This window comes from Scylla paramamosain, chromosome 3, assembly GCF_035594125.1.
Source record: "Scylla paramamosain isolate STU-SP2022 chromosome 3, ASM3559412v1, whole genome shotgun sequence".
Taxonomy (NCBI): domain Eukaryota; kingdom Metazoa; phylum Arthropoda; class Malacostraca; order Decapoda; family Portunidae; genus Scylla; species Scylla paramamosain.
In genome coordinates, this window is record NC_087153.1 from 37870501 (window position 1) to 37894387 (window position 23887).

Sequence of the window (23887 nt, forward strand, 5' to 3'; positions counted from 1 at the left end):
TAAAAACTGGCAGCGTTTCTGGAATAAACTGAAATCATCCTTGTGCACAGTCAGGTGGTACTCAAGTCAGATGAACATTAAGTGTACGTATGACTGGCGTGACCGTAACAAGTACCTGTACGGGATGTGTTATGCGTGGATGCTCCATAAGGTTATACATAAGAAAAAAAAAAAAAAAAAAAAACGGAAGCTGGAAGAAGCCATCAGCACAACACGTGGCATCCCCTGTACAAAGCACGCCTACCTACTTTCACCAATCATCCCCATCCATAAATTTGTCAAGTCTTCCTTTAGAACTCATCTCTTTTCTTCTGTAGCTGACTCGTGTGTACGTACCACATACATACTGTGATAATGGATTGTTGTCAGAGATTCTTTTAACTCTGCCGTATTATATATATTACGATGTTTCCTTCGCAACTTTCTCTCAAGGTGAAATTAAATGGAAAAATGTAATTAACTTTTCTCATGTATGGTGTTAATAAAGTTAAAGCAAATCATGAATCATTATTCCTATTCCTGCTTCTTATCTTAACCCTACAGAGTCTACCACATCCAATGTTAAGTGTCTGAAAGTGGGTTGCCTCCACACCCAAGCAGTCTCAGCGTGCGTGGCTCAGTCTAGACTAGAGGCATTCCCTACCTGGGACTTTTGATGTGATAAATGTCTTTTATTTTTTGCAACTTTTTTTCTAATAATAAAAAATGGTAAACAGATGAGCGTCCTTGTCTTTAACCTTTGTACGTCTTCATCATTCACTCAACGATCTACTGCCGCCTTCCGCCTCGCCTCCACTACGAAAACTTGTCCGATTTATGTATTACAAAATATGAATCACAAACTACGTCGGAACCTGTGCCAACCAGAGCAAATTCATGACACAAGAAAACTGTGAAGTAATGTTTCTGTGTTTACTCAACCTGAATTCCTGTGACCGCGAACAGAGAAGACGTGGTCCACCGTTTTCACTGGATTCCCAAAGCCTGTGTCTCTCTTCATCATTTACTGCACTTCCTTCTTTCTTTATTTTCCGTGAGCAGCGAAGCTATTGCCATTTTCCTCTAAAACCATTTCACGTAGCAATGTAAGGAATAGGGTTTATAAGCTCTTGCCTGAAACAGCACGCCTGAGGAAATGCTGCCCTGGAGTGTAGGTAAAGTAGAGAAGTCTCTCTCTCTCTCTCTCTCCTCTCTCTCTCTCTCATACACACACACACACACACACACACACACACACACACACACACACACACACACACACACAAACACAAACACACACAGAAAACCTGACTTCTTGGTAAGGATGAGGAAAGAATTTATAAATATCCTGCAGCACGCCAGCCAGCGCGGTTTGCCTGCACACTGCAAGGCATACTTAGTGACATCCAGGGGATTGCTTGTAGTGCTTTAGAGGATTCTCAGCAACTTCATGAATAACAGAGTCAAACATATCCTAAAATATGTTTGCGCCGCAGCCACGTTGTGTCTGGTTGTCGTGGTGGTGTGCCCTATTTTTAGCGCTAGTGTCAATGACCATCAACAATGGCTGAACATCACCTTGCCAGGTAGTGCATCTTGCCGCGCACTCTTCACCGTCACGGACGTTCCCCAGCGTTACGCGCCCAACGCCAGCCTCTTCGTACACAACCGTTATGGATATGTGTCTGCTGACAAGCTGAGTGTAGACTGGAGAGCTCGGCAACACCCTGACACTTGTGGCGGCAACGACGTGGCCGGGGCAGTACAGCAGCTGCTCCTGAAGAGAGACTCTCCGTCAGGAGCGGCCACGACCGATTACTCCCCGCTGGCGGCCGTCCTTCCCTCCGTGCTGGCCTTCCAGGGCGAGGGCGAGGCCAGCGCCCCGACAGTCACCGCCACCACCAGGATCGGCGCCGCCGGCGGCCTGCTGCCCTACGTGCCGTGTGAAATAGCGACCTACGCTGACCCAGCCTCGGTGGCCGCCTGCTTCAGGGCCAGACTGGCTCACCAGGACACCCTCTGGATCTTCTTCATGGGAGACTCAAAAATAAGATACTTATTTTTCGAGTTTCTCGCAAGAAGTGACGACGAACTTCACTACTTGGTCAAACTTCCGGTAGGTTTCTTGTAGTTCATTTCTTTACATTTATCGGCTCAGCAGTGAAGTGTGTATGGAAGACATAACAAGAGATACTCAGTGCTTCTCGCCCACAGAACGCTGCCACGCCCTTCGCCACGATGGAGAGAGAACGTGTGAAGCTCAAAGTGGACATGGAAGCATCGAGCACATTGCTCCCTGGACTCCTTGTCTCCTTCCAGTATGTTGTGTGTGTGTGTGTGTGTGTGTGTGTGTGTGTGTGTGTGTGTGTGTGTGTGTGTGTGTGTGTGTGTGTGTGTGTGTGTGTGTGTGTGTGTGTGTGTGTGTGTGTGTGTGTGTGTGTGTGTGTGTGTGTGTGTGTGTGTGTGTGTGTGACTTTATCTTACTTAAGCATTCATCTATAATCCATACAATGAGACACGACATGACGTCTTGTCCTGGCTCGAGATTCCAGCCTGGCATATAGTGCATGTAGATATGTGGGTATGGATATCCTAACTAACTCTGCAAAGGACTCGGAGTTGGTTCATAAATTTATTTAAGTTTTTATGAAGAAGTATTAGTTGCTTCTTTTTACAATGCAGGTTCAGAACGTTCAGCGAGCAGCAAGTGAGCAAGATGCGAGGCAGCGCGGAGGTGAAGCAGCTGGCGCGGTGGGCGGCAGGTCAGGAAACACCTCCGCACCTTCTGGTGTTGGGTATGTTGACAACACACTCGTTTTTCCATCACTGCATTACTCAGTGCCAGGTCTGTGAAGTACTCTTATACAGCACTATTTGCTGGGGAGCATCACGCACACACATTGCAACGAGTCTGCTTGTACTTTGACACATTTTCTCATACATGACCTCAAGCCGTGCTTCAGGTTTTCACTATGCAGGGACTGCCACGAGTAAGCCAGATGGTTTCTTGGAACTTCCCTATTTTCTTACGTTCTTATATGCGTTAGTGGGTATACACAGGCAAGATGAGGTACAGCCGCACAACTGCATACCTTCCTTCTATATGGTGGGCAGAATCTACCAGTCTTCAGTGAGCCTGCCCAAGTACAAAAACATACTTCACGTCTCCCCCTATTTTTTCATTTATTTATTTATTTATTTATTTTTTTAGTTTTGCTCCACCTCTAAATTTCATGAGCCATACACCAGACCGCTTCAGTGTGGTGATTTATGATGACGTATCGGATGTATACACATACAGGTGCACCAAAACCTTTCTTTAACGTAACATTCCCTTAAAAGTGACCACAGCGAGCCATAACTTGGTCTTTCTGAGGCGAGGAACGGACTGTTCTTGTCAACAACTGCCTGCAGGTTACGCTGCGTGGGCCACCAGGAAGATGGAGGCGTACTTGTGCGACGCCTTGAGCTTCCTGGCTGACATGCACCAGATCGTGGCGACTCTCCTCCAGCAGGTAAGTTGTTCCCGATGCAGTGCTGCCTTGTGCTCTTAGCGTCAGCAAATGGCCGATATCAAAACTACTTCATTGGTACGTCTCTAATAACATCTGCAGTCCAAGACCCACACTCGCATCCCTCCCCACACGCGCACGCACACACACATAAACACATACAGGTCCGTTGCTCCGTGGAAAGGGTTCTCGCTCCCCTCATCGACAGGAAGGAAGTTTGAAGCCCATTCAGATCGCAGAAGATTTTCATTGACAGCCAGCGGTTACTGTCTCCCTGCAGCCAGGGGATGGTGTGTGTGTGTGTGTGTGTGTGTGTGTGTGTGTTTGGTCAGCGAGTTACACACACACACACACACACACACACACACACACACACACACACACACACACATTTTTTCTTACATAAGAAAAGGTGCAATATCACCATCAGAATTGTAAAAGCTCTTTCCTCCTATTTTTTCCCGTTCAGATCAGTCAGAGAGCCCGGGTGGTTGTGACGTCTCAGAATAGATACAAAGTCAAAACATCAGCAGCTCCTCATGAGAGCAGCATCCCTCTTGGAGACCCTACTTTTGATTGGAGCGAGGCGATGTTCCTGTACCATGTGCGGCGATATTCACTGCACCGGCCACCGTCTCCAGCATTTGGTACACGAGCCGGTATCCCGAAGTTCCCGGCAAGGATCATAAAGGCACGACTTGACAACAACAGCCAACGCCACCGAGACCACCTGGTTCCCGAAGTGGAGGAGAGCAGAGTGTGGTGGTGGGACACGAGTCTGCCGCTGAGCCTGGCGGAGAACAGAGAGTGTGAGGAACTGTACCTCCGCGGCCTGACCAGCCATCCAGTGTACAACAGCTCCTTCCACAGGTGCTACGATGACAACCACGCGGGCACCGTCACCCTCGGAGACCAGGTCACCATGTTGCTCAACCTGGCGTGCAACTCAGTGTTAGGGGCACGCGAGGGGGTGTGCTGTAGCTGACACGAGGGAGGCAACAGCGATGCTTTGCGTAATAAGAGTCACGATAGTAAGACTGACTTGTTCTTATTCATGTTCTTATTCAGTATATTATATTAGACACTGTATCAGCCAAACACACGGTGAAGCTGAGTCTCAAGAGATGACATGTAACTTATTTCTTTCTTTTTCCTTGCAAAATATAACCAGCAAAGTTAATATATGTAGATATTTCATATATATAGAGAAAAAAGAAATATATGTATCGAATATTGTGGATTTTTCTTTATTGACGTGACACACACACACACACACACACACACACACACACACACACACACACACACACACACACACACACATATTTGCCTACGTAATCAGAGAATCTGTAATTAATCGGAAAGTGAGGATCTGTTCCAGTCACGCTCCTTGTGGCTGCCCGTTTGGTCCCTGTGCGGGGAGAGCCACGCACCCGAACAGCCATTTAGCTCCATCTTAAGGCTTTGCTAATGAATCCATTGCACTCACAACATGGTAATTGTTAATCAGCTTCAGCGAACCTTTCTTAAATACAGCAAACATTTCAGCTGTAGCTCTGGCAGCGGAATGACATTCGACAGTAAATGCTGAGATCAATAAGGGTACGAGTGGTACGAACCAGGTAACACACTAACAAACAGCGCCTTAAGCACCGCGTGCAGATGTCATCAGCGCCGCGTCCCTCATCTGCCTGTAGCTTGCGTGTTTCAAGATCTATTGATTTCACTGCTATGTTTGTGACTAAGATTGGTATATTTGTATTATAGTCCTCAAGTACTACATTTACATCTAAATCTTCATTTCCATTTGTTACAAAATAAAAAAAAAGTACAGTTGAAATTCTAAATGAGAAGGTTTACGTCTGCTATCAGTCTTTCTCTTTATAATTCCCCTTCACATGCACTGCTGCCCACATACGCACATCTCAAGAGTAGTTCCCACCGCTCCACCCGATACCACACCCACCCACACACCCACACACACACACACACACACACACACACATGACCGTTAGGTGGGTTGGCTGCCTTAATCATTGTTTATGATCCCCTCCGGCACTGCGAGGTAACAGGAAAAGGAAAAGCTGAAACAAAATTCCCCGGATGCCACGGCGGCCAGCGTGTCTTGTATAGGAGGCAGTGCACTGAGTTAACAATGTAAGGGCGAGTGAGGCAGCGCGGCAAAATATGCACGTAAAGCCCTCACTCAGGAATGCTTGTGTCGCCGCCGCAGTGTGCCTGGCGGGCGTGCACGTGTGCAGTTTTCTTAACGCTGGTCTCGCCGATCGCCCACCACAGAGGGGCGTCGCGCGGCTGCATGATGCATCTTGCCGCGCACTCTTCACCGTCACGGACGTTCCCCAACGTTACGCGCCCAACGCCAGCCTCTTCGTACACAACCGTTATGGATATGTTTCTGCTGACAAGCTGAGTGTAGACTGGAGAGCTCGGCAACACCCTGACACTTGTGGCGGCAACGACGTGGCCGGGGCAGTACAGCAGCTGCTCCTGAAGAGAGACTCTCCGTCAGGAGCGGTCACGACCGATTACTCCCCGCTGGCGGCCGTCCTTCCCTCCGTGCTGGCCTTCCAGGGCGAGGGCGAGGCCAGCGCCCCGACAGTCACCGCCACCACCAGGATCGGCGCCGCCGGCGGCCTGCTGCCTTACGTGCCGTGTGAAATAGTGACCTACGCTGACCCAGCCTCGGTGACCGCCTGCTTCAGGGCCAGACTGGCTCACCAGGACACCCTCTGGATCTTCTTCATGGGAGACTCAAAAATAAGATACTTATTTTTCGAATTTCTCGCAAGAAGTGACGACGAACTTCACTATTTGGTCAAGTTTCCGGTAAGTTCTTGAAATTCGTATGTGGTAAACAGCAAATATGATCATAAATGATCAAAGCTTTATGTAAAAAAGTCAAGAGAAAACCAATTATAATGATCTATGAGGGACACTAAGGCAATGACAAGTCTTGCACAGAGGACACTAATAAAACAATGAAATCTTTTCGCCTACAGAACGGTATCAAGTCCCTTGCTGAGATAGACAGAAAACACCTCAAACTCAAAGTCGACATGGAAGCATCGAGCACGTTGCTCCCTGGACTCCTTGTCTCATTCCAGTATGTTGTGTGTGTGTGTGTGTGTGTGTGTGTGTGTGTGTGTGTGTGTGTGTGTGTGTGTGTGTGTGTGTGTGTGTGTGTGTGTGTGTGCGTGCGTGCGCGCACTGTAGATAAATCCATGTGGAGTGTCCCAGCCATTGGTGAGTTTGTGTCTGGCTGTTCTACATATTATATGATTATAAAAATGATCTAATTACCAACTTCTCTTTAGATGTTTCGCTCTATCTCCTCATATGTTGTTCGGAATCTGTCTGCTAATTACATTTATTGATGGGTAAAGGGCTAGGCATAAATTAATAAACTTATTTCAGCTTTTAGAAAGAGCCATGAATTACTTATTTTTTTTTACGACACAGGTTCAGTCCGTTCAATGATGTGCAGGTGAGCAAGATGCGAGGCAGCGCGGAGGTGAAGCAGCTGGCGCGGTGGGCGGCTGGCCAGGAAACACCTCCGCACCTTCTGGTGTTGGGTATGTTGACCACACACTCCCAGGCACTCTTTTCTAACTCACTGTCCTCCCTCCTTCCCTGTATCACTTAGTACTAGTTCTCCGTGGTGTACCTTCACACAACACTGTTTCTTGGAGAGCGTCACCTAAAACGTAGGGATTGATTACAACCAATGAATTAAAAATTTCCACTTGATATCTTTGGTCGAGGATGCGGTGGCCATCCTCTGCTGATTCTTGGCCATCACTCATGTCCTGGCCAAGTCAGGCGTGATTTCTCTCTCTCTCTCTCTGCCAAAGGAATTGGCGAATGAAGAGCTGAACCTCAGACGTAATAGAACGGTGATGACAATCCAAACTAACACGAGCGTGTTGGTCTTGTTGCAGTACATTTTTTGTACCTAATTCTCATTTTTATAATTTCTTTAAAAGTGTCTCAAACCTTTGGAATGCACGTTTTTTTTTTTTTTCTGCAGTCCTTCCTGCGTCCATGAGCTCAGCTCGCTGACCATCAAATACTGCCTCGAGGTGATGGCTATGTCCATCACGTTGCTCAACCAGCATTTCTTTACAGAGAGAGAGAGAGAGAGAGAGAGAGAGAGAGAGAGAGAGAGAGAGAGAGAGAGAGAGAGAGAGAGAGAGAGAGAGAGACCTCAATAGCTGCTGTTTCCATGCAGGATACATGTCGTGGATCCTGCAAACGATGCTGGTTAATAACTACGGAGAGGTTGTGTCACAGATGATGGACATGCATCGCATTGTGGTTCCTCTCCTGCACCAGGTGGGTCGATGTATATATATATATATATATATATATATATATATATATATATATATATATATATATATATATATATATATATATATATATATATATATATAATTTTTTTTTTCTCTCTGAATATACACTGACATATCTAATAATTAATATTTGTTACCTGGAGTTGTGGGACCCCTCTACTGGAAACATTACCTAATCAGTTCATGATAAATAATTTAAATTAATATTTTCAACCATTAATTTGAATGTGCCCAGAGTTCCTTAATTTTCATAAAACAGCATCCTAAAAACAGTGTAGATGTTACTTTAAAACAAAATGTGCATGCATCACTGGTGTATTACTACTGTGTATAAAAAAAAAAAAAAACAGTTCACCCTAGAAGTTCACATCCTAAATTTTGGGTTCTTCCTCCTTAAAGACCTAAGTAAACTAATTTCAAAGTAGATTTACATGTCTGTAGAACCACAAAAAAAAAAAAAAAAAATCACCCCAAATGTTACATCTTAATTTTTTTTTGGTTCCCTTCCCTCTAAAAACTAAAAAAAAAGAGCTAAACTAATTTCGCCGGGAATTTACATTTTTCTCTCTTATACTTGTCCCGACGAGATTCAGTTAGCGTCTCAGCCGAAATCTGGCCCCGAGCCTTGTACAGAGCAGCGGCTCACTTTAATGAGTCCTTCCGCCACAACTATGACTTATAATTTTGCAATATCCCTAATAGTTTATCACTCTTCTACATTCACAAATTACTCTTGAACTTTTTGCTAATGGTCCCACGTACTCCCGGATTCTAACACTATTAATATTTTCTATCTAAATATTAACAAAAAATTTCTTTCAAAGTAGGTAATATCATCAGTTCTACCATATTTACCCTTAATTTACAATATTTTGTGATTGGGATTTTTCATGTGACTTGCCCAGCAGAAACTGGGAACATGGTTTTTTTTTACAGTTGTCTTGTAACCCAAGGAATATATTCCTCCGCTCGCGCCTCCTTAATCTCTATATATCAACATCTAATTCAACAACTTATATATTACAATTTCATTTAATTTTCTTATTCTAAAGTTTTACTGATCGCAAAAGAATATACAATTACATTATTATACAATTAAAAGTATATTATAATTACGTTACCATGAAGAAAGTAATTTTTTATATTCATGACCGTTCCTTTAGACTGAAAAAAAAAAAACACAGGATTATCATTTGAATGATGTTATCTTTATTTCAATTTTTCCCTCCTATTTGCTATTTTGTCCCATGACACTTCGTCTTTCTAGGGAATGTAAATTTAATTGGTTCTACCTTTTTTCTTTTTTTTTCTTTTTTTTTCGTAAGAAATACCCCTCATCCCCTGTATCCCTTTACTTATTCTCCTTTGTAATTTACTTATTCTAATAGACCTATATCCTTCCTGTAGTATGGGGACCAGAACTGCACAGCATAGTGTAGATGAGGTCTGACAAGAATCAAAATACGATTTTAATATTACTTCGGGACTTCTTCTTTTAACACCCCTAAAAATGAATTCTAGTACCCGCTATGCCCTTTCCTGGTCTTTATTCATTGTTTTCTTAGATGAAGATCAGACCTCACCTTGACCTCACCTCGCCCATCTCAGCATGACCTGACCCGCCAACCCCATGCTCGCACCTCAGCATATCTCCCCCTCTCTCACCCTCCCCCTCACTCATCCTTATATTTCTCATCTTCTGCCCTGCACCCTCACACCTCACTTCACCTCCCTCACATTGCCTTGTCTCCCTCACGTCTGTCCTTCATCTCACCTCCTCCGTAAGTTGTTAATGGACTCCCTGGAAGTACTTTCTTAATCCCTCAAAATTTGCTCTTCTAAAGTTAGTTATTTTACTAGTATTTTTGCTTCTTGAACCTTCTTCCCATTTTAATATGTATCTAATTTCACAATGTTCACTGTTACCTAGCTATCCTCCATCCACTACCTGTGTGACTGCTTCCTCCCTGTTAGTCATAATTGAATCTAGAATATTATTCCCTTCGTGGGTTATAAGATTACTTGTTTAAAAAATTCTGAATTACATTAAGAAATTCCTCTGCCTCACTGTTACCCACCATCAGGCTCCAGTCAATATTCCTAAAATTAAAATTTCCTACCACATGTCTGTCTCCTCTGTTTATCTCCTGCCATAGTGATGTGCTGGCTTCCTTTGTAGTATTCGGTGGCCTGTATACTAGTCCCAGTAGTTACTGTTGATTGTCATCCTTCCTTAATATCAACCCATATCGACTCTATTTTGTTATCTGTTTTTATGTTACTGTTAATACAAAACTAAAGCGTCCCTAACATAAAGCGCGACGCCGCCTCCTCTCCTCTTCTCCGTCTTTATAGAGCAATGTATTACCATCTATCTGAGCCTCTGGATTAAATACTTTTCCTGACATATCTAACCAAGTTTCTGTTAAAACAATGATATCAGAGTTTTTTACACATACCATTCCTCTAAGGAAGTCTATTTTATTCAAAATACTTCTACAATTCGTGTAATAAACACTTTAGCTATTCTCCACCTTCGCTGAGCTAGTTACCTCTCTAGATTTAATAAATTTGTCCTTCCTTTCGTCCTCGCAAGTTCTTTCTCCATACTGACTAACGAAAAAAAAAAAAGATAGGATTGCGCATACCTCCCGCTCGAGTGTTTCAGACAAAACTGGAACATTTTTGCATTCTTTTGGTGCTCTGGGATATATTCCGTCTGGTACTGGTGATTTTTTTTTTCGGCTTATCTATATCCTGTTCCACTATCACCTTATTTATGGAAATATTTATCAGGTTATTATCATCAGTCGGAAAATTAGTTCGTTTTCTGCCGTTTTGCGCTTGTTTTCAGAGTGAAACCCGTTAACAAAATAGTCGTTTAGAATTTTGGTCATCTCTTTCCCGGACCTAAGTTAATCTCCTTTAGATGCCATTAATGAACCTACTAATTTTTTTATTCTTAATTGTATATACGTGGAACAAATCACTATGGATTTGTCTTCACTTGGCTAGCAACCTTTTATTCGCAATAGTTTTTAGTTTTCGTTGTTTACTTCTTAACTGTTCTAAGCAGTTCATTACAATGAGGCCTCTTCTCCTGTCTGTAATCTTTTATACACACTTCTTTTCAAGTCTTATACAGTGTTTTAACCCACCGGTCATCCAGTTAGTGTCATTCTTTCTTGATCCTATTGCTCTGGTGTATTTTAACAACCAGTCATCCACTTAACGTCATTCTTTCTTGATCCTATTGCTCTGGTGTAATCTCTTTCAGATAGGTCACAAAACCCGCGTCATTGTGACGTCACAAAGCAGGTACAAGATCTTTTCTACTCACGGTCGAGCCCGGTTGTTTGGCATGTTACATGGAGACCCCGCCTACGACTGGGGCGAGGCGATGTTCCTCCACCACCTGCGGTGCGGCTCACGGCATCAGCCACCTCCTTCACGACATGGCCGCCATGACTCACGATCTCGAGACCACCTGGTTCCCGAAGTGGAGGACAGCGGAGTGTGGTGGTGGGACACGAGTCTGCCGCTGAGCTTGGCGGAGAACAAAGAGTGTGAGGAACTGTACCTCCGCGGTCTGAATTACAACCCTACGTACAGCAGTTACTTTTTAAAATGTACTGATGATATCCACGCTGGCGGCGTCACCCTCTGGGACCAAGTCACCATGCTGCTCAACCTGGTGTGCAACTCCGTGTTGGGGGAACGAGAGGGGGTGTGCTGTGGCTGACACGAGAGAGGCAGGGACACTGCCTTCACACACACACACACACACACACACACACACACACATTCATGTCCTCTAACCTCCTAAATAAACTGTTTATTATTATTATTATTATTATTATTATTATTACTATTATTATTATTATTATTATTATTATTATTATTATTATTATTATTATCATTGTTATTGTTACTATTATTATTATCATTATTATTATTATTATTATCATTATTATTATTATTATTATTATTATTATCATTATCATTATTATTGTTATGATGATGATGGTGATGATGATGATGATGCTGATGATGAGGAGGATGATGATGATGATGATCATCATCATCATCATGATCGTCATCATCATCTCCATTATTATTTTTATTATTATTATTATTATTACTATTATTATTATTATTATTATTATTATTATTATTATTATTATTATTATCATTATTATTATTATTATTATCATTATTATTATTATTATTATCATTATTATTATTATTATTTATTTCTTATGTAGGAGGGACACTGGCCAAGAGCAACAAAAAATTCTCCCCCCCAAAAAAAAAAAGTCCACTGAGATGCCAGTCCCAGAAAAGGATCCAAAGCGATAGTCAAAAATTAAAGGATAAGTGTCTTGAAACCTCCCTTTTGAAGGGATTCAAGTCATAGGAAGGTGGAAATACAGAAGCAGGCAGGGAGTTCCAGAGTTTACCAGAGAAATGGACGAATGATTGAGAATACTGGTTAACTCTTGCATTAGAGAGGTGGACAGAATAGGGGTGAGAGAAAGAAGAAAGTCTTGTGAAGCGAGGGCGCAGAATGAGGGGAGGCATGCAGTTAGCAAGATCAGAAGAGCAGTTAGCATGAAAATAGCGGTAGAAGACAGCTAGAGATGCGAGAGATGAGATGAGATGAGAGAGAGGCTGAAGACAGTTAGTTAGAGGAGAGGAGTTGGTGAGACGAAAAGCTTTTAATTCCAACCTGTTTAGAAGAGCGGTATGAGTGGACACCCCCTAGACATGTGAAGCATACTCCATACATGGATGGATAAGGCCCTTGTACAGAGTTAGCAGCTGGCGGGTGAGAAAGACTGGCGGAGACGTCTCAGAACACCTAACTTCATAGAAGCTGTTTTAGCTAGAGATAAGATATGAAGTTTCCAGTTCAGATTACAAGTAAAGGACAGACCAAGGATGTTCAGTGTAGAAGAGTGGGACAGTTGAGTGTCAATGAAGAAGAGGGGATAGTTGTCTGGAAGATTGTGTCGAGTTGATAGATGGAGGAATTGAGTTTTGAGATATTGAACAATACCAAGTTTGCTCTGCCCCAATCAGAAATTTTAGAGAGATCAGAAGTCAGGCGTTCTGTGGCTTCCCTGCGTGATATGTTTACTTCCTGAAGTGTTGGACGTCTATGAAAAGACGTGGAAAAGTTCAGTGTGGTACCATCAGCGTAGGAGTGGACGGGACAAGAAGTTTGGTTTAGAAGGTCATTGATGAATAATAAGAAGAGAGTGGGTGACAGGACAGAACCCTAAGGAACACCACTGTTAATAGATTTTGGAGAAGAACAGTGACCATCTACCACAGCAGCAATAGAACGGTCAGAAAGGAAACTTGAGATGAAGTTGCAGAGAGAAGGATAGAAGCCGTAGGAGGGTAGTTTGGAAATCAAAGCTTTCTGCCAGACTCTATCAAAAGCTTTTGATATGTCCAAGGCAACAGCAAAAGTTTCACCAAAATCTCTACAAGAGGATGACCAAGACTCAGTAAGGAAAGCCAGAAGATCACCAGTAGAGCAGCCTTGACGGAACCCATACTGGCGATCAGATAGAAGGTTGTGAAGTGATAGATGTTTAAGAATCTTCCTGTTGAGGATAGATTCAAAAACTTTAGATTGGCAGGAAATTAAAGCAATAGGACGGTAGTTTTAGGGATTAGAACGGTCACCCATTTTAGGGACAGGCTGAATGTAGGCAAACTTCCAGCAAGAAGGAAAGGTAGATGTTGACAGACAGAGCTGAAAGAGTTTGACTAGGCAAGGTGCAAGCACGGAGGCACAGTTTCGGAGAACAATAGGAGAGACTCCATGAAGTCCATAAGCCTTCCGAGGGTTTAGGCTAGCGAGGGCATGGAAAACATCATTGCGAAGAATTTTAATATGTAGCATGAAGTAATTAGAGGGTGGAGGAAAGGGAGGAAGAAGCCCAGAATCTTCCAAGGTAGAGTTTTCAGCAAATGTTTGAGCGAAGAGTTCAGCTTTAGAAATAGATGTGATAGCAGTGGTGCCATTTGGTTGAAATAAAGAAGGGAAAGAAGAAGAAGCCAGAAGTCACGAGGCGTGTTAGATCTTGAAAGATTTTGACACTTTCTGTTAATGAAGGAGTTTTTATCATTACTACTTTTATCGTTACTAAGCGTTCGTCGTGTTTAAATCAAATACATCTACACAGTTTTCATCTTGCTAAAGTTGCGAGTAATCTATGATTCTCTCTTCTGGTTCCAATTATTAACCGACACGCAGAGGGACTCACTCACCTTACCTTACCGAAGTGCTTTCCATGTGACGTTAACGATCATGGAGCGCCAGTCATCTCTCCTATCTGCCATCCTGACTAGGTCCACGGTGTTCCATCCAATGTTAATGCTTTCCACCAAGGTCTGTATGTTTTTCTTTCTTTGCCTTCCTCTTGCTCTTCTTCCATCAATCCTCCTGTCCATGGAATCCTTTGCATTCTTCTTAGGAGCCACATCTCCGCAGCCTCTAACTTCTTTTCCATTTTTCTTTTTAACAGTCCATGTTTCACAACAATAAAATCACAGACCAGACATATCGTTTCAATAGTCTAATTTTCAAATCTATTTTTATTCCCAAATTTGTTATCAAAGTTCTTATATTCATAAAAGCAGTTTTTGCCAACACTGTTCTTTTCTTTATTTCTTTTTCACAATCTGCCTCCTCTGACAATACTTCCCAGATATTTAAATTCTCGAACTTGTTTCATCTGCCTTCCACCAATTCGTACTCTCAGTCTTTGTCTTCTCTTTGTTATTCCCAAAATCTCCGTCTTTTTTGTGTTTATCTTCAGATCTCTCTCTCCTCACTTGCTTCTTTCACTTCATTCACAAGCCTTTGTAACTTCTCCTCTGAATCCCGCCAAAAGAACTGTATCATCGGCATACCGTATATTTGTCACGTTCACTCCTCCATTTCTCGCTCTCTCCAAATCTATTAGACTTTCCATACATTTCTGACCATATAAGGAGAAGAGGTCTGGGGAAAGTACACACCCCTGCCTCATTCCTCTCCTGATATCTATCCATTCTAACTTCATTTCCCAAACTTTCACAGCTGCTTTTTCATTCCAATACAAATTTGCTATCAACCTTATATCTTTACCATCCACTCCTGTTTCCTTAAATATTTTCACAAGTCCTTCATGCCTTACTGTATCACACGCTTTTTCATAACAAAACACGTGAATAAATCCTTCTGCATCTCCACTGCTCTCTCAATAATAGTTCTTCAGCAAAAAATGGCATAGCTGGTACCCATCCCTTTCCTGAAGCCAAACTGTTCATTTGCTACATTCTCCTCAACATTTCTCTTCAATCTATTTTTCAAGACTCCAAGAATTATCTTTCCCATCTGACTCATAATACTAATCGTTCTGTGTTTTCCACATTCAATAGTTCCCATTTTCTTCGGAATGGTTATCAGTATTTCCTCTTGCATGGTTTTTGGTACATATCCTGTCTCATATATTTTATTCGCTAGGTCTGCTATTTCATCCACAGCCCAATCATCCGCTGCTCTCACCATTTCTACCACCACTCCATCTTCACCCACAGCTTTACCATTTTTCATTTTTGCTATGACTGCCGTTATTTCACTTTTCAGTATTGAGTCACTACAGAGTGTAAAAGAAAGGCCTATTAAAATAATCCTGGGTTCAGTATACACCACGTACGATAGTGTCTTGATCCTGACCGTGCCCCGTATTGAGGACAACTGCCTCACGGTCCAGCAGAAGCCTCTCATCATCCTGTTAGACCAGTGGTTCTCAACCTTTTGTACGTCTATACACACTTCCGGGAGCCTTTGAGAAGTTCATGTATCGTAGCGCCTATACACTTTTACTGTCAGAAGAACGTCTAGGCGTTGGCCGAACCCGGTTAGCTACTCTGCCACATCACACAATTTCTCTGAAATATGTCAGTTCTTTTTACTTTTTATTGAGATTCAAGTATTAAGTATGGATTATTTAGTTCATCAAAACCATGCAATGCTACGAATGATTCGGGTTTTAAGATAATAAATACATAATCTGGGTTTTACATAAATATCACTACATGTCACAACATAGCTTTGCGGCGTTGTCATGTACTAGGTCGAACACTCGAGGTGCTTATCGGTAGAGTCAGGTGACTCAGGCCTCAGGGGTCACTCCCACGATGAAAGCAACTCCCAAACGCTCACGTGTTCTTCAAAGCAGGAAAAAAATAATTTACCTACAACATGAATAAGTATTTTTTAGAGGAGAAGGCCAATAGAGGTCCTGTCATTGCACCCTCCAGAGCAATAGCTCGAACAGCCAAAGCCACTAACTAATGTGAGTGAGACGACAGTGTGACGAATCTGCTCTGCCTCAATCGAGATCACGCGACACAATTACCACGAATAAATAAATCATACAAAAATTGTTCACACAATAATATCAGACAATAATAAGAGAGAGAGAGAGAGAGAGAGAGAGAGAGAGAGAGAGAGAGAGAGAGAGAGAGAGAGAGAGAGAGAGAGAGAGAGAGAGAGAGAGAGAGAGAGAGAGAGAGAGGCCAACGCCCAAACGTTCTTCTAGCAGTAAAAAGACTATAGGATGATTATACACACAAACACACACACACACACACACACACACACACACACACGCCTGTAGGGAGGATTCCTTCGGTCACAACCACCGAAGCTCGCCAGCGCCGCGAGGGATAAAGAACAGGAAAAAAGAAAACAAAACTCCCTGGATGCTATGGGTACCAGCGCGCCCAGCATTATGAGAACTACAGGAGCTTGTGCGGCAATGTGGCAGACTCCAGGTGACTTGATGAATGTGTGCTTCAAGCCCTCACTCAGGAATGCTTGTGTCGCCGCGGCGCTGTGCCTGGCGGGCGTACACGTGTGCAGTTTTCTTAGCACTGGTCTCGCCAATCGCCCACCACAGAGGGGCGTCGCGCGGCTGCAAGATGCATCTTGCCGCGCACTCTTCACCGTCACGGACGTTCCCCAACGTTACGCGCCCAACGCCAGCCTCTTCGTACACAACCGTTATGGATATGTGTCTGCTGACAAGATGAGTGTAGACTGGAGAGCTCGGCAACACCCTGACACTTGTGGCGGCAACGACGTGGCCGGGGCAGTACAGCAGCTGCTCCTGAAGAGAGACTCTCCATCAGGAGCGGCCACGACCGATTATTCCCCGTTGGCGGCCGTCCTTCCCTCCGTGCTGGCCTTCCAGGGCGAGGGCGAGGCCAGCGCCCCGAAAGTCACCGCCACCACCAGGATCGGCACCGCCGGCGGCCTGCTGCCCTACGTGCCGTGTGAAATAGCGACCTACGCTGATCCAGCCTCGGTGGCCGCCTGCTTCAGGGCCAGACTGGCTCACCAGGACACCCTCTGGATCGTCTTCATGGGAGACTCAAAAATTAGGCTCCTGTTTTACGAGTTTCTCGCAAAAAGTGACGACGAGCTTCACTATTTGGTTAAGCTTCCGGTAAGTTTCTTGTCGCTCAGTTTTTCCTATTGGTGGATATAGTAAACAGTAGCCATTAATGTACTGTGTAATAGAATTTGCGTACAACGGACAACATTTGGTGAGGTTTGCAGTGCAAACACTACGTAATAAGAGATACGTCACACCTCTCACATACAGAACAATACCAAGCCTTTCGCCGGAATGGACTGGGCGCGGGAAAAGCTCAAAGTGGATATGGAAGCATCGAGCGCGACGCTCCCTGGACTCCTTGTTTCCTTCCAGTACGTTGTGTGTGTGTGTGTGTGTGTGTGTGTGTGTGTGTGTGTGTGTGTGTGTGTGTGTGTGTGTGTGTGTGTGTGTGTGTGTGTGTGTGTGTGTGTGTGTGTGTGCGTGTGTGTGTGTTTGGGTTTGTGGGAGTGGGCTCGCGCGCCCACACACACACACATACACATATATATATATATATATATATATATATATATATATATATATATATATATATATATATATATATATATATATATATATATATATATATATATATATATATATATATATATATATATATATATATATATATATATATATATATATATATATATATATATATTTATATACATATATGTTCAGTATTTAGTTACACTAAACATAAGAGGAATAATCTTAAAAGTATCCTTGAAAAGTACAAGAAAACTAAATAAATGCATCATTTTATTGACCGTACTCTCATTATAATGTACTTAAATACGTACACGGGCAGTCATGCAGTTCACGCACTTCAGTGTTGTCGAAGTTATAATCTCTTTGCCTATAAGAAATACGTAAAAATTCACTCTTTGATAATCTTCCAAACGATGAATCTTTACTAAAATAAAATTCCCATTACATTACGTTAAATTAAATTATTTCATGACACTTAAAAAGAAAACTGTTGTATAGAATTTGTACTGAACAGCATAGACGAAGAATTTGAGATGAAGACATTATTAAAAAAAAAAAAAGATATTTCCTGTAGAGGATGTTTTAAACCACATTATGGAAAAACTCAACATTTTGATAACATGAACAGGTAGCGAGTTGATAACGAAAGGCAGCAAGTGTAAGCCTCCGGATCAAACAAAAATTGTATTTCGGGTCACAGACAAAAAGTTCGGGAAAAAACTGTTTGACAGGATGATCGGGAAAATGTATACATATGAAGTGAACCTGAAATATTTTGCACATCATGTCTTTTCTTTAAATTAACAGAAGGAAGTTTTGCAACGCGAATGACGAATGCCTAGAAAGACTAAGATGTTTCGTTGCAATTTTGAAACTGGTTCCATAAAAAATTGAGATTCTGTTGAATTATTTTTTCAGTTCAAAGGGACACATAATGAATCAATCAACTTAGTCAAATTTGAATGAATATCCATTAATAATTTCCGTTTACGACACAGGTTCAGTCCGTTCAATGATGAGCATGTGAGCGAGATGCGAGGCAGCGCGGAAGTGAAGCAGCTGGCGCGGTGGGCGGCTGGCCAGGAAGCACCTCCGCACCTTCTGGTGTTGGGTATGTTGACCACACACTCCCAGACACTCTTTTCTAACTCACTGTCCTCTCTCCTTCCCTGTACCACTTAGTACCACCTCTCAGTGGTGTACCTTCACACAACACTGTTTCCTGGAGAGCGTCACCTAAAACGTAGTGATTGATTACAACTATTGAGTAATGCCTCTTGATATTTCCGTCTGATATGTTTGCCGTCCTCGACAATGCGGTGGCCATCTGCTGCTGATCGAGACAGTCATGCTGCCTCTAGCGGGATTAATGTCCTGACCAGGTCATGCATCCCCCCCCTTCCTTCTCTCTCTCTCTCTCTCTCTCTCTCTCTCTCTCTCTCTCTCTCTCTCTCTCTCTCTCTCTCTCTCTCTCTGTCTCTCTCTCTCTCGGAAACAGAGACCAAGCATGCACCATGGAAAATTTTGATTGAACTATCACTCCTACAGTTGCTGCTCAGTTCAGGGAATCGAAAGGAATGTAATTCTGATAGGACAATGGAGGTAATAAAGACTCGTCCTAATAAAGCAAGAAAATAATTACTCCCAGGGTGGTATAGCGGTGTGTCATGCACACACTGACATCTACTAATTCTTCAGAGTATCAGCTTTGTTTCGAATCGCAGTCTTTCTGTCTCAGGAATCTGTAACTATCCCTTGTTTCTGTAACAGCTTCCTGAAGTACATTCCTTTAGACACATCGGCGAGAGGTCAGCCTCCTTTGTTAGTGAAGCTGGTATTTGTTCAGTCTCGTATGATCCTGTGACATTTCTCTCTCTCTGTGCGAACGTGAAGGCGTGGCGCCGATATGCTACACAATGACCAAGGACACATATATAGTGATTGGCGCAGTAACTCTTCAAACTTTTAATGGCTGTCCCGTTCCGTGGGAACCTAACGATCCTCTTAACCCTTATTATTATTATTATTATTATTATTATTATTATTATTATTATTATTATTATTATTATTATTATTATTATTTTCTTTGGCACTATTGATAAAATCTGCCGCCGTTTTGGGAACACAGGCTGCTAGAGGAGCGGCAGGAAGAGACACTCCAGGGTGGCCATGCTGCGGAAAAAGGCTTCGAGAATGTGAATGTAAAGAGTCACAAAAATTAACATTATTGAATTCATCGAAATAAATGTCGATATATGAGTGCAGTACAGTGATACGAACAGATATCTTCGTTGTAATGAAAGGAGTTAATCTAATTAACTAGTCACTCACTTAGCGTGAAAATTGACTATTTGTAAATAAACGTATATATTCTTTATATCAGCATATCCACAAAATATTACAGTGCACTACGTCCTGTAATAAAATCAGTAAAAGAAAAAAAAATCGTGTATCATTACTGAGGTGCCAAGCCGAACACATGCAAATAAGCCTTTAATAACTGATAGTGTTTGCACACAGGTTACACATCATGGCTGACGCTGAAGACGCAGTTTAGGAACTACGGAGAAATCCTCGCCACGTTGATGGACTTCCATGAGATTGTGGCTCCACTCCTGCAGCAGGTGAGTTGGTACTCACTAGATGGTCTTGTATGTACTGTGGTCTGCGCGGCACTCAGTCATAATACTTCGAAAAATTCAGTGCGGAATCCAAGCCTTTCAGATCCGGTAGCGTTACGGTTTTTCGGTGGCGTTAGTTCTTATGATGGAGGACCACTTTTGTACAGCATGTGCAGCAGGTTACCCTCCCGTAACTTTGTCCTACCGTGACTTGATGTAACGTTTTTCAGATCAGTTACAAAGCCCGAGTGGTTGTGACGTCACAAAGCAGATACAAGATCTTCGCTCGTGGGGATATATTGCAATTGTTCAGTGTCTCATATGGAGACCCCACCTACGACTGGGGCGAGGCGGTGTTCCTCCACCACCTGCGGCGCGGCTCACGGCATCAGCCACCTCCTTCACGACATGGCTGCCATGACTCACGACCCCGAGACCACCTGGTTCCCGAAGTGGAGGACAGCGGAGTGTGGTGGTGGGACACGAGTCTGCCGCTGAGCCTGGCAGAAAACAGAGAGTGTGAGGAACTGTACCTCCGCGGTCTGACCACCCACCCTGCGTACAATAATTTCTCCCTCAAGTGTACAGACAACATCCACTCGGGCGGCGTCACCCTCGGGGACCAGGCCACCATGCTGCTCAACCTGGTGTGCAACTCCGTGTTGGGGGCACGCGAGGGGGTGTGCTGTGGCTGACGCGAGGGAGGCAGGAACTGTCACTACCTCGATCTCATCTACTATACATCTGAAGCGATGACTTTCAAAGTATTATGACACGTTTACATTTTCTTTATTAGCGAGTTTTTAATACAATTTGTGGACTGTTGCAGTGAATTTAAGTCGTCTTGCCACATTTTCTTAATATTTTGTTTTACCGTGTTTAGACAACCACATCTGGTTAGACAATTGCTGATGAGTTCCGCGGCTTCTAACTAAAATAAGCTGTCTTGAACATAGGGTGAGTCATGACGAGAAACACACATACAGCACCGAGGCAAGCGTGAGTGATATTGAAGCTGTGGGTGAGTGAGGGAAGGGCGACCCCAATCACCAGAATCGCTACAAAACTTGCCAGGGCGCGAGATGAACAGCTTCCGTGAACATAATACAGTATCATCATCATTGTCATTATCAACATCATCGACATTACATTTGTTCATCCCCACCTTCAGCCAGTCATGCCACACATGAATGTACTACTTCCTGCGAAATATCTCAAAACCTCATCCCGAGCATATAAATGTACGAGCAGTTTATGCCTCTTGGTTGTACTTGTCCCAATAAATAGTTAACTTCAGTTGCTGTTATTAATCTCACACACATAGACACACACACACACACACACACACACACACACACACACACACACACACACACACACACACGCACACATACATCACTGTCAGGTGGACAGGCTGTCTTCACCATATCTATGGTGCCCTCCGGCACTGCGAGGTAACAGGAAAAGGAAAAGCTGAAACAAAACTCCCCGGATGCCACGGCGGTCAGCGTGTCTTGTATAGGAGGCAGTGCACTGAGTTAGCAATGTAAGGGCGAGTGAGGCAGCGCGGCAAAATATGCACGTAAAGCCCTCACTCAGGAATGCTTGTGTCGCCGCGGCGCTGTGCCTGGCGGGCGTGTACGTGTGCAGTTTTCTTAGCGCTGGTCTCGCCGATCGCCCACCACAGAGGGGCGTCGCGCGGCTGCATGATGCATCTTGCCGCGCACTCTTCACCGTCACGGACGTTCCCCAACGTTACGCGCCCAACGCCAGCCTCTTCGTACACAACCGTTATGGATATGTGTCTGCTGACAAGATGAGTGTAGACTGGAGAGCTCGGCAACACCCTGACACTTGTGGCGGCAACGACGTGGCCGGGGCAGTACAGCAGCTGCTCCTGAAGAGAGACTCTCCATCAGGAGCGGCCACGACCGATTACTCCCCGTTGGCGGCCGTCCTTCCCTCCGTGCTGGCCTTCCAGGGCGAGGGCGAGGCCAGCGCCCCTACAGTCACCGCCACCACCAGGATCGGCGCCGCCGGCGGCCTGCTGCCCTACGTGCCGTGTGAAATAGCGACCTACGCTGACCCAGCCTCGGTGGCCGCCTGCTTCAGGGCCAGACTGGCTCACCAGGACACCCTCTGGATCGTCTTCATGGGAGACTCAAAAATTAGGCTCCTGTTTTACGAGTTTCTCGCAAAAAGTGACGACGAGCTTCACTATTTGGTCAAGCTTCCGGTAAGTTTCTTGTCGCTCAGTTTTTCCTATTGGTGGATATAGTAAACAGTAGCCATTAATGTACTGTGTAATAGAATTTGCGTACAAGGGACAACATTTGGTGAGGTTTGCAGTGCAAACACTACGTAATAAGAGATACGTCACACCTCTCACATACAGAACAATACCAAGCCTTTCGCCGGAATGGACTGGGCGCGGGAAAAACTCAAAGTGGATATGGAAGCATCGAGCGCGACGCTCCCTGGACTCCTTGTTTCCTTCCAGTACGTTGTGTGTGTGTGTGTGTGTGTGCCGCTGGGAGTCTCAGTGTTTGGAAAGCTGTGGGCGGTCGTTATTGATAAACCTTAGAAGTTGATATCTAATTATCCTGGGCTGCGAGAACAATAACGACATGCGTACTACTTATCCAGAAGAACTGTCTGCTCACCAATACCGTCTTTAAATGTTACTCACTCTGATGCACTTCCAATAATGGTTGGTCTTAACCTTACATCAACTAAAACTGGGCAGAGTGAAAGGCTTTTTGTCTCATCGACTCCTCTCCTATATCAGAAAGAATTGATTGATCCATTTATTTCAAACTTGAATAAAGATCCATTAATCATTTCCGTTTACGACACAGGTTCAGTCCGTTCAATGATGAGCAGGTGAGCAAGATGCGAGGCAGCGCGGAGGTGAAGCAGCTGGCGCGGTGGGCGGCTGGTCAGGAAACACCTCCGCACCTTCTGGTGTTGGGTATGTTGACCACACACTCCCAGGCACTCTTTTCTAACTCACTGTCCTCCCTCCTTCCCTGTATCACTTAGTGCTAGTTCTCCGCGGTGTACCTTCACGCAACACTGTTTCCTGGAGAGCGTCACCTAATGCATGACCCTCATTGCTCGTGTTACCCCATGACGTCTTTGTCTTGATCGAGAAAACCTTTGAGGCTGGGTGCTGTAGAAGTTGTCAAATTTCAATAATTTTTTTTTTTAAATTTGCATATTTAGAATAGCTTTTATATGAAACTTGAAAAAAGGACGACAGAAATTCATATTTTCACTTTAATTACAGTTCACTTGATATTGCTTTCTATAGTAACCTAGGAAGTTACTTTTCTGGTAGTACAGAGCCATCCCTTCTCGGAGACAGTTCACTCATCGGTACCAGGAATTCATCAGTTATTTGCTTTGTATAAGAGTAGATTGTGTATTATTAAATATAATTGTTTTTTATTTTGGCACAGTGA

General features: G+C 43.7%; 2 protein-coding genes across 2 annotated transcripts; both read left to right on the forward strand.

Annotated features, from left to right (window-relative positions):
* Positions 1–1258: 1258 nt before the first annotated feature.
* Positions 1259–4552, forward strand: LOC135095076 (uncharacterized). The gene is made up of 5 exons (XM_063995763.1): positions 1259–2095; positions 2194–2297; positions 2662–2774; positions 3394–3494; positions 3961–4552. Exons 1-5 carry the CDS (start codon positions 1430–1432, stop codon positions 4474–4476), a joined length of 1500 nt encoding a protein of 499 aa, XP_063851833.1. The 5' UTR covers positions 1259–1429; the 3' UTR covers positions 4477–4552.
* A 304-nt stretch (positions 4553–4856) lies between these two features.
* LOC135095083 (uncharacterized) lies at positions 4857–11676 on the forward strand. The gene is made up of 5 exons (XM_063995774.1): positions 4857–6338; positions 6512–6615; positions 6972–7084; positions 7741–7844; positions 11142–11676. Exons 1-5 carry the CDS (start codon positions 5679–5681, stop codon positions 11604–11606), a joined length of 1446 nt encoding a protein of 481 aa, XP_063851844.1. The 5' UTR covers positions 4857–5678; the 3' UTR covers positions 11607–11676.
* The last annotated feature ends 12211 nt before the right edge of the window (positions 11677–23887 follow it).

What these genes read in the sequence shown, in the direction of transcription:
- LOC135095076 (XM_063995763.1), top strand. Translation starts at nt 1,430, where the DNA reads ATGAATAACAGAGTCAAACATATCCTAAAATATGTTTGCGCCGCAGCC. An exon ending in ACTACTTGGTCAAACTTCCG is followed by an intron (nt 2,096 to 2,193) that starts GTAGGTTTCTTG and finishes TCTCGCCCACAG; the next exon opens with AACGCTGCCACGCCCTTCGC. An exon ending in TCCGCACCTTCTGGTGTTGG is followed by an intron (nt 2,775 to 3,393) that starts GTATGTTGACAA and finishes AACTGCCTGCAG; the next exon opens with GTTACGCTGCGTGGGCCACC.
- LOC135095083 (XM_063995774.1), top strand. Translation starts at nt 5,679, where the DNA reads ATGCACGTAAAGCCCTCACTCAGGAATGCTTGTGTCGCCGCCGCAGTG. An exon ending in GGACTCCTTGTCTCATTCCA is followed by an intron (nt 6,616 to 6,971) that starts GTATGTTGTGTG and finishes TTTACGACACAG; the next exon opens with GTTCAGTCCGTTCAATGATG. An exon ending in TGGTTCCTCTCCTGCACCAG is followed by an intron (nt 7,845 to 11,141) that starts GTGGGTCGATGT and finishes AATCTCTTTCAG; the next exon opens with ATAGGTCACAAAACCCGCGT.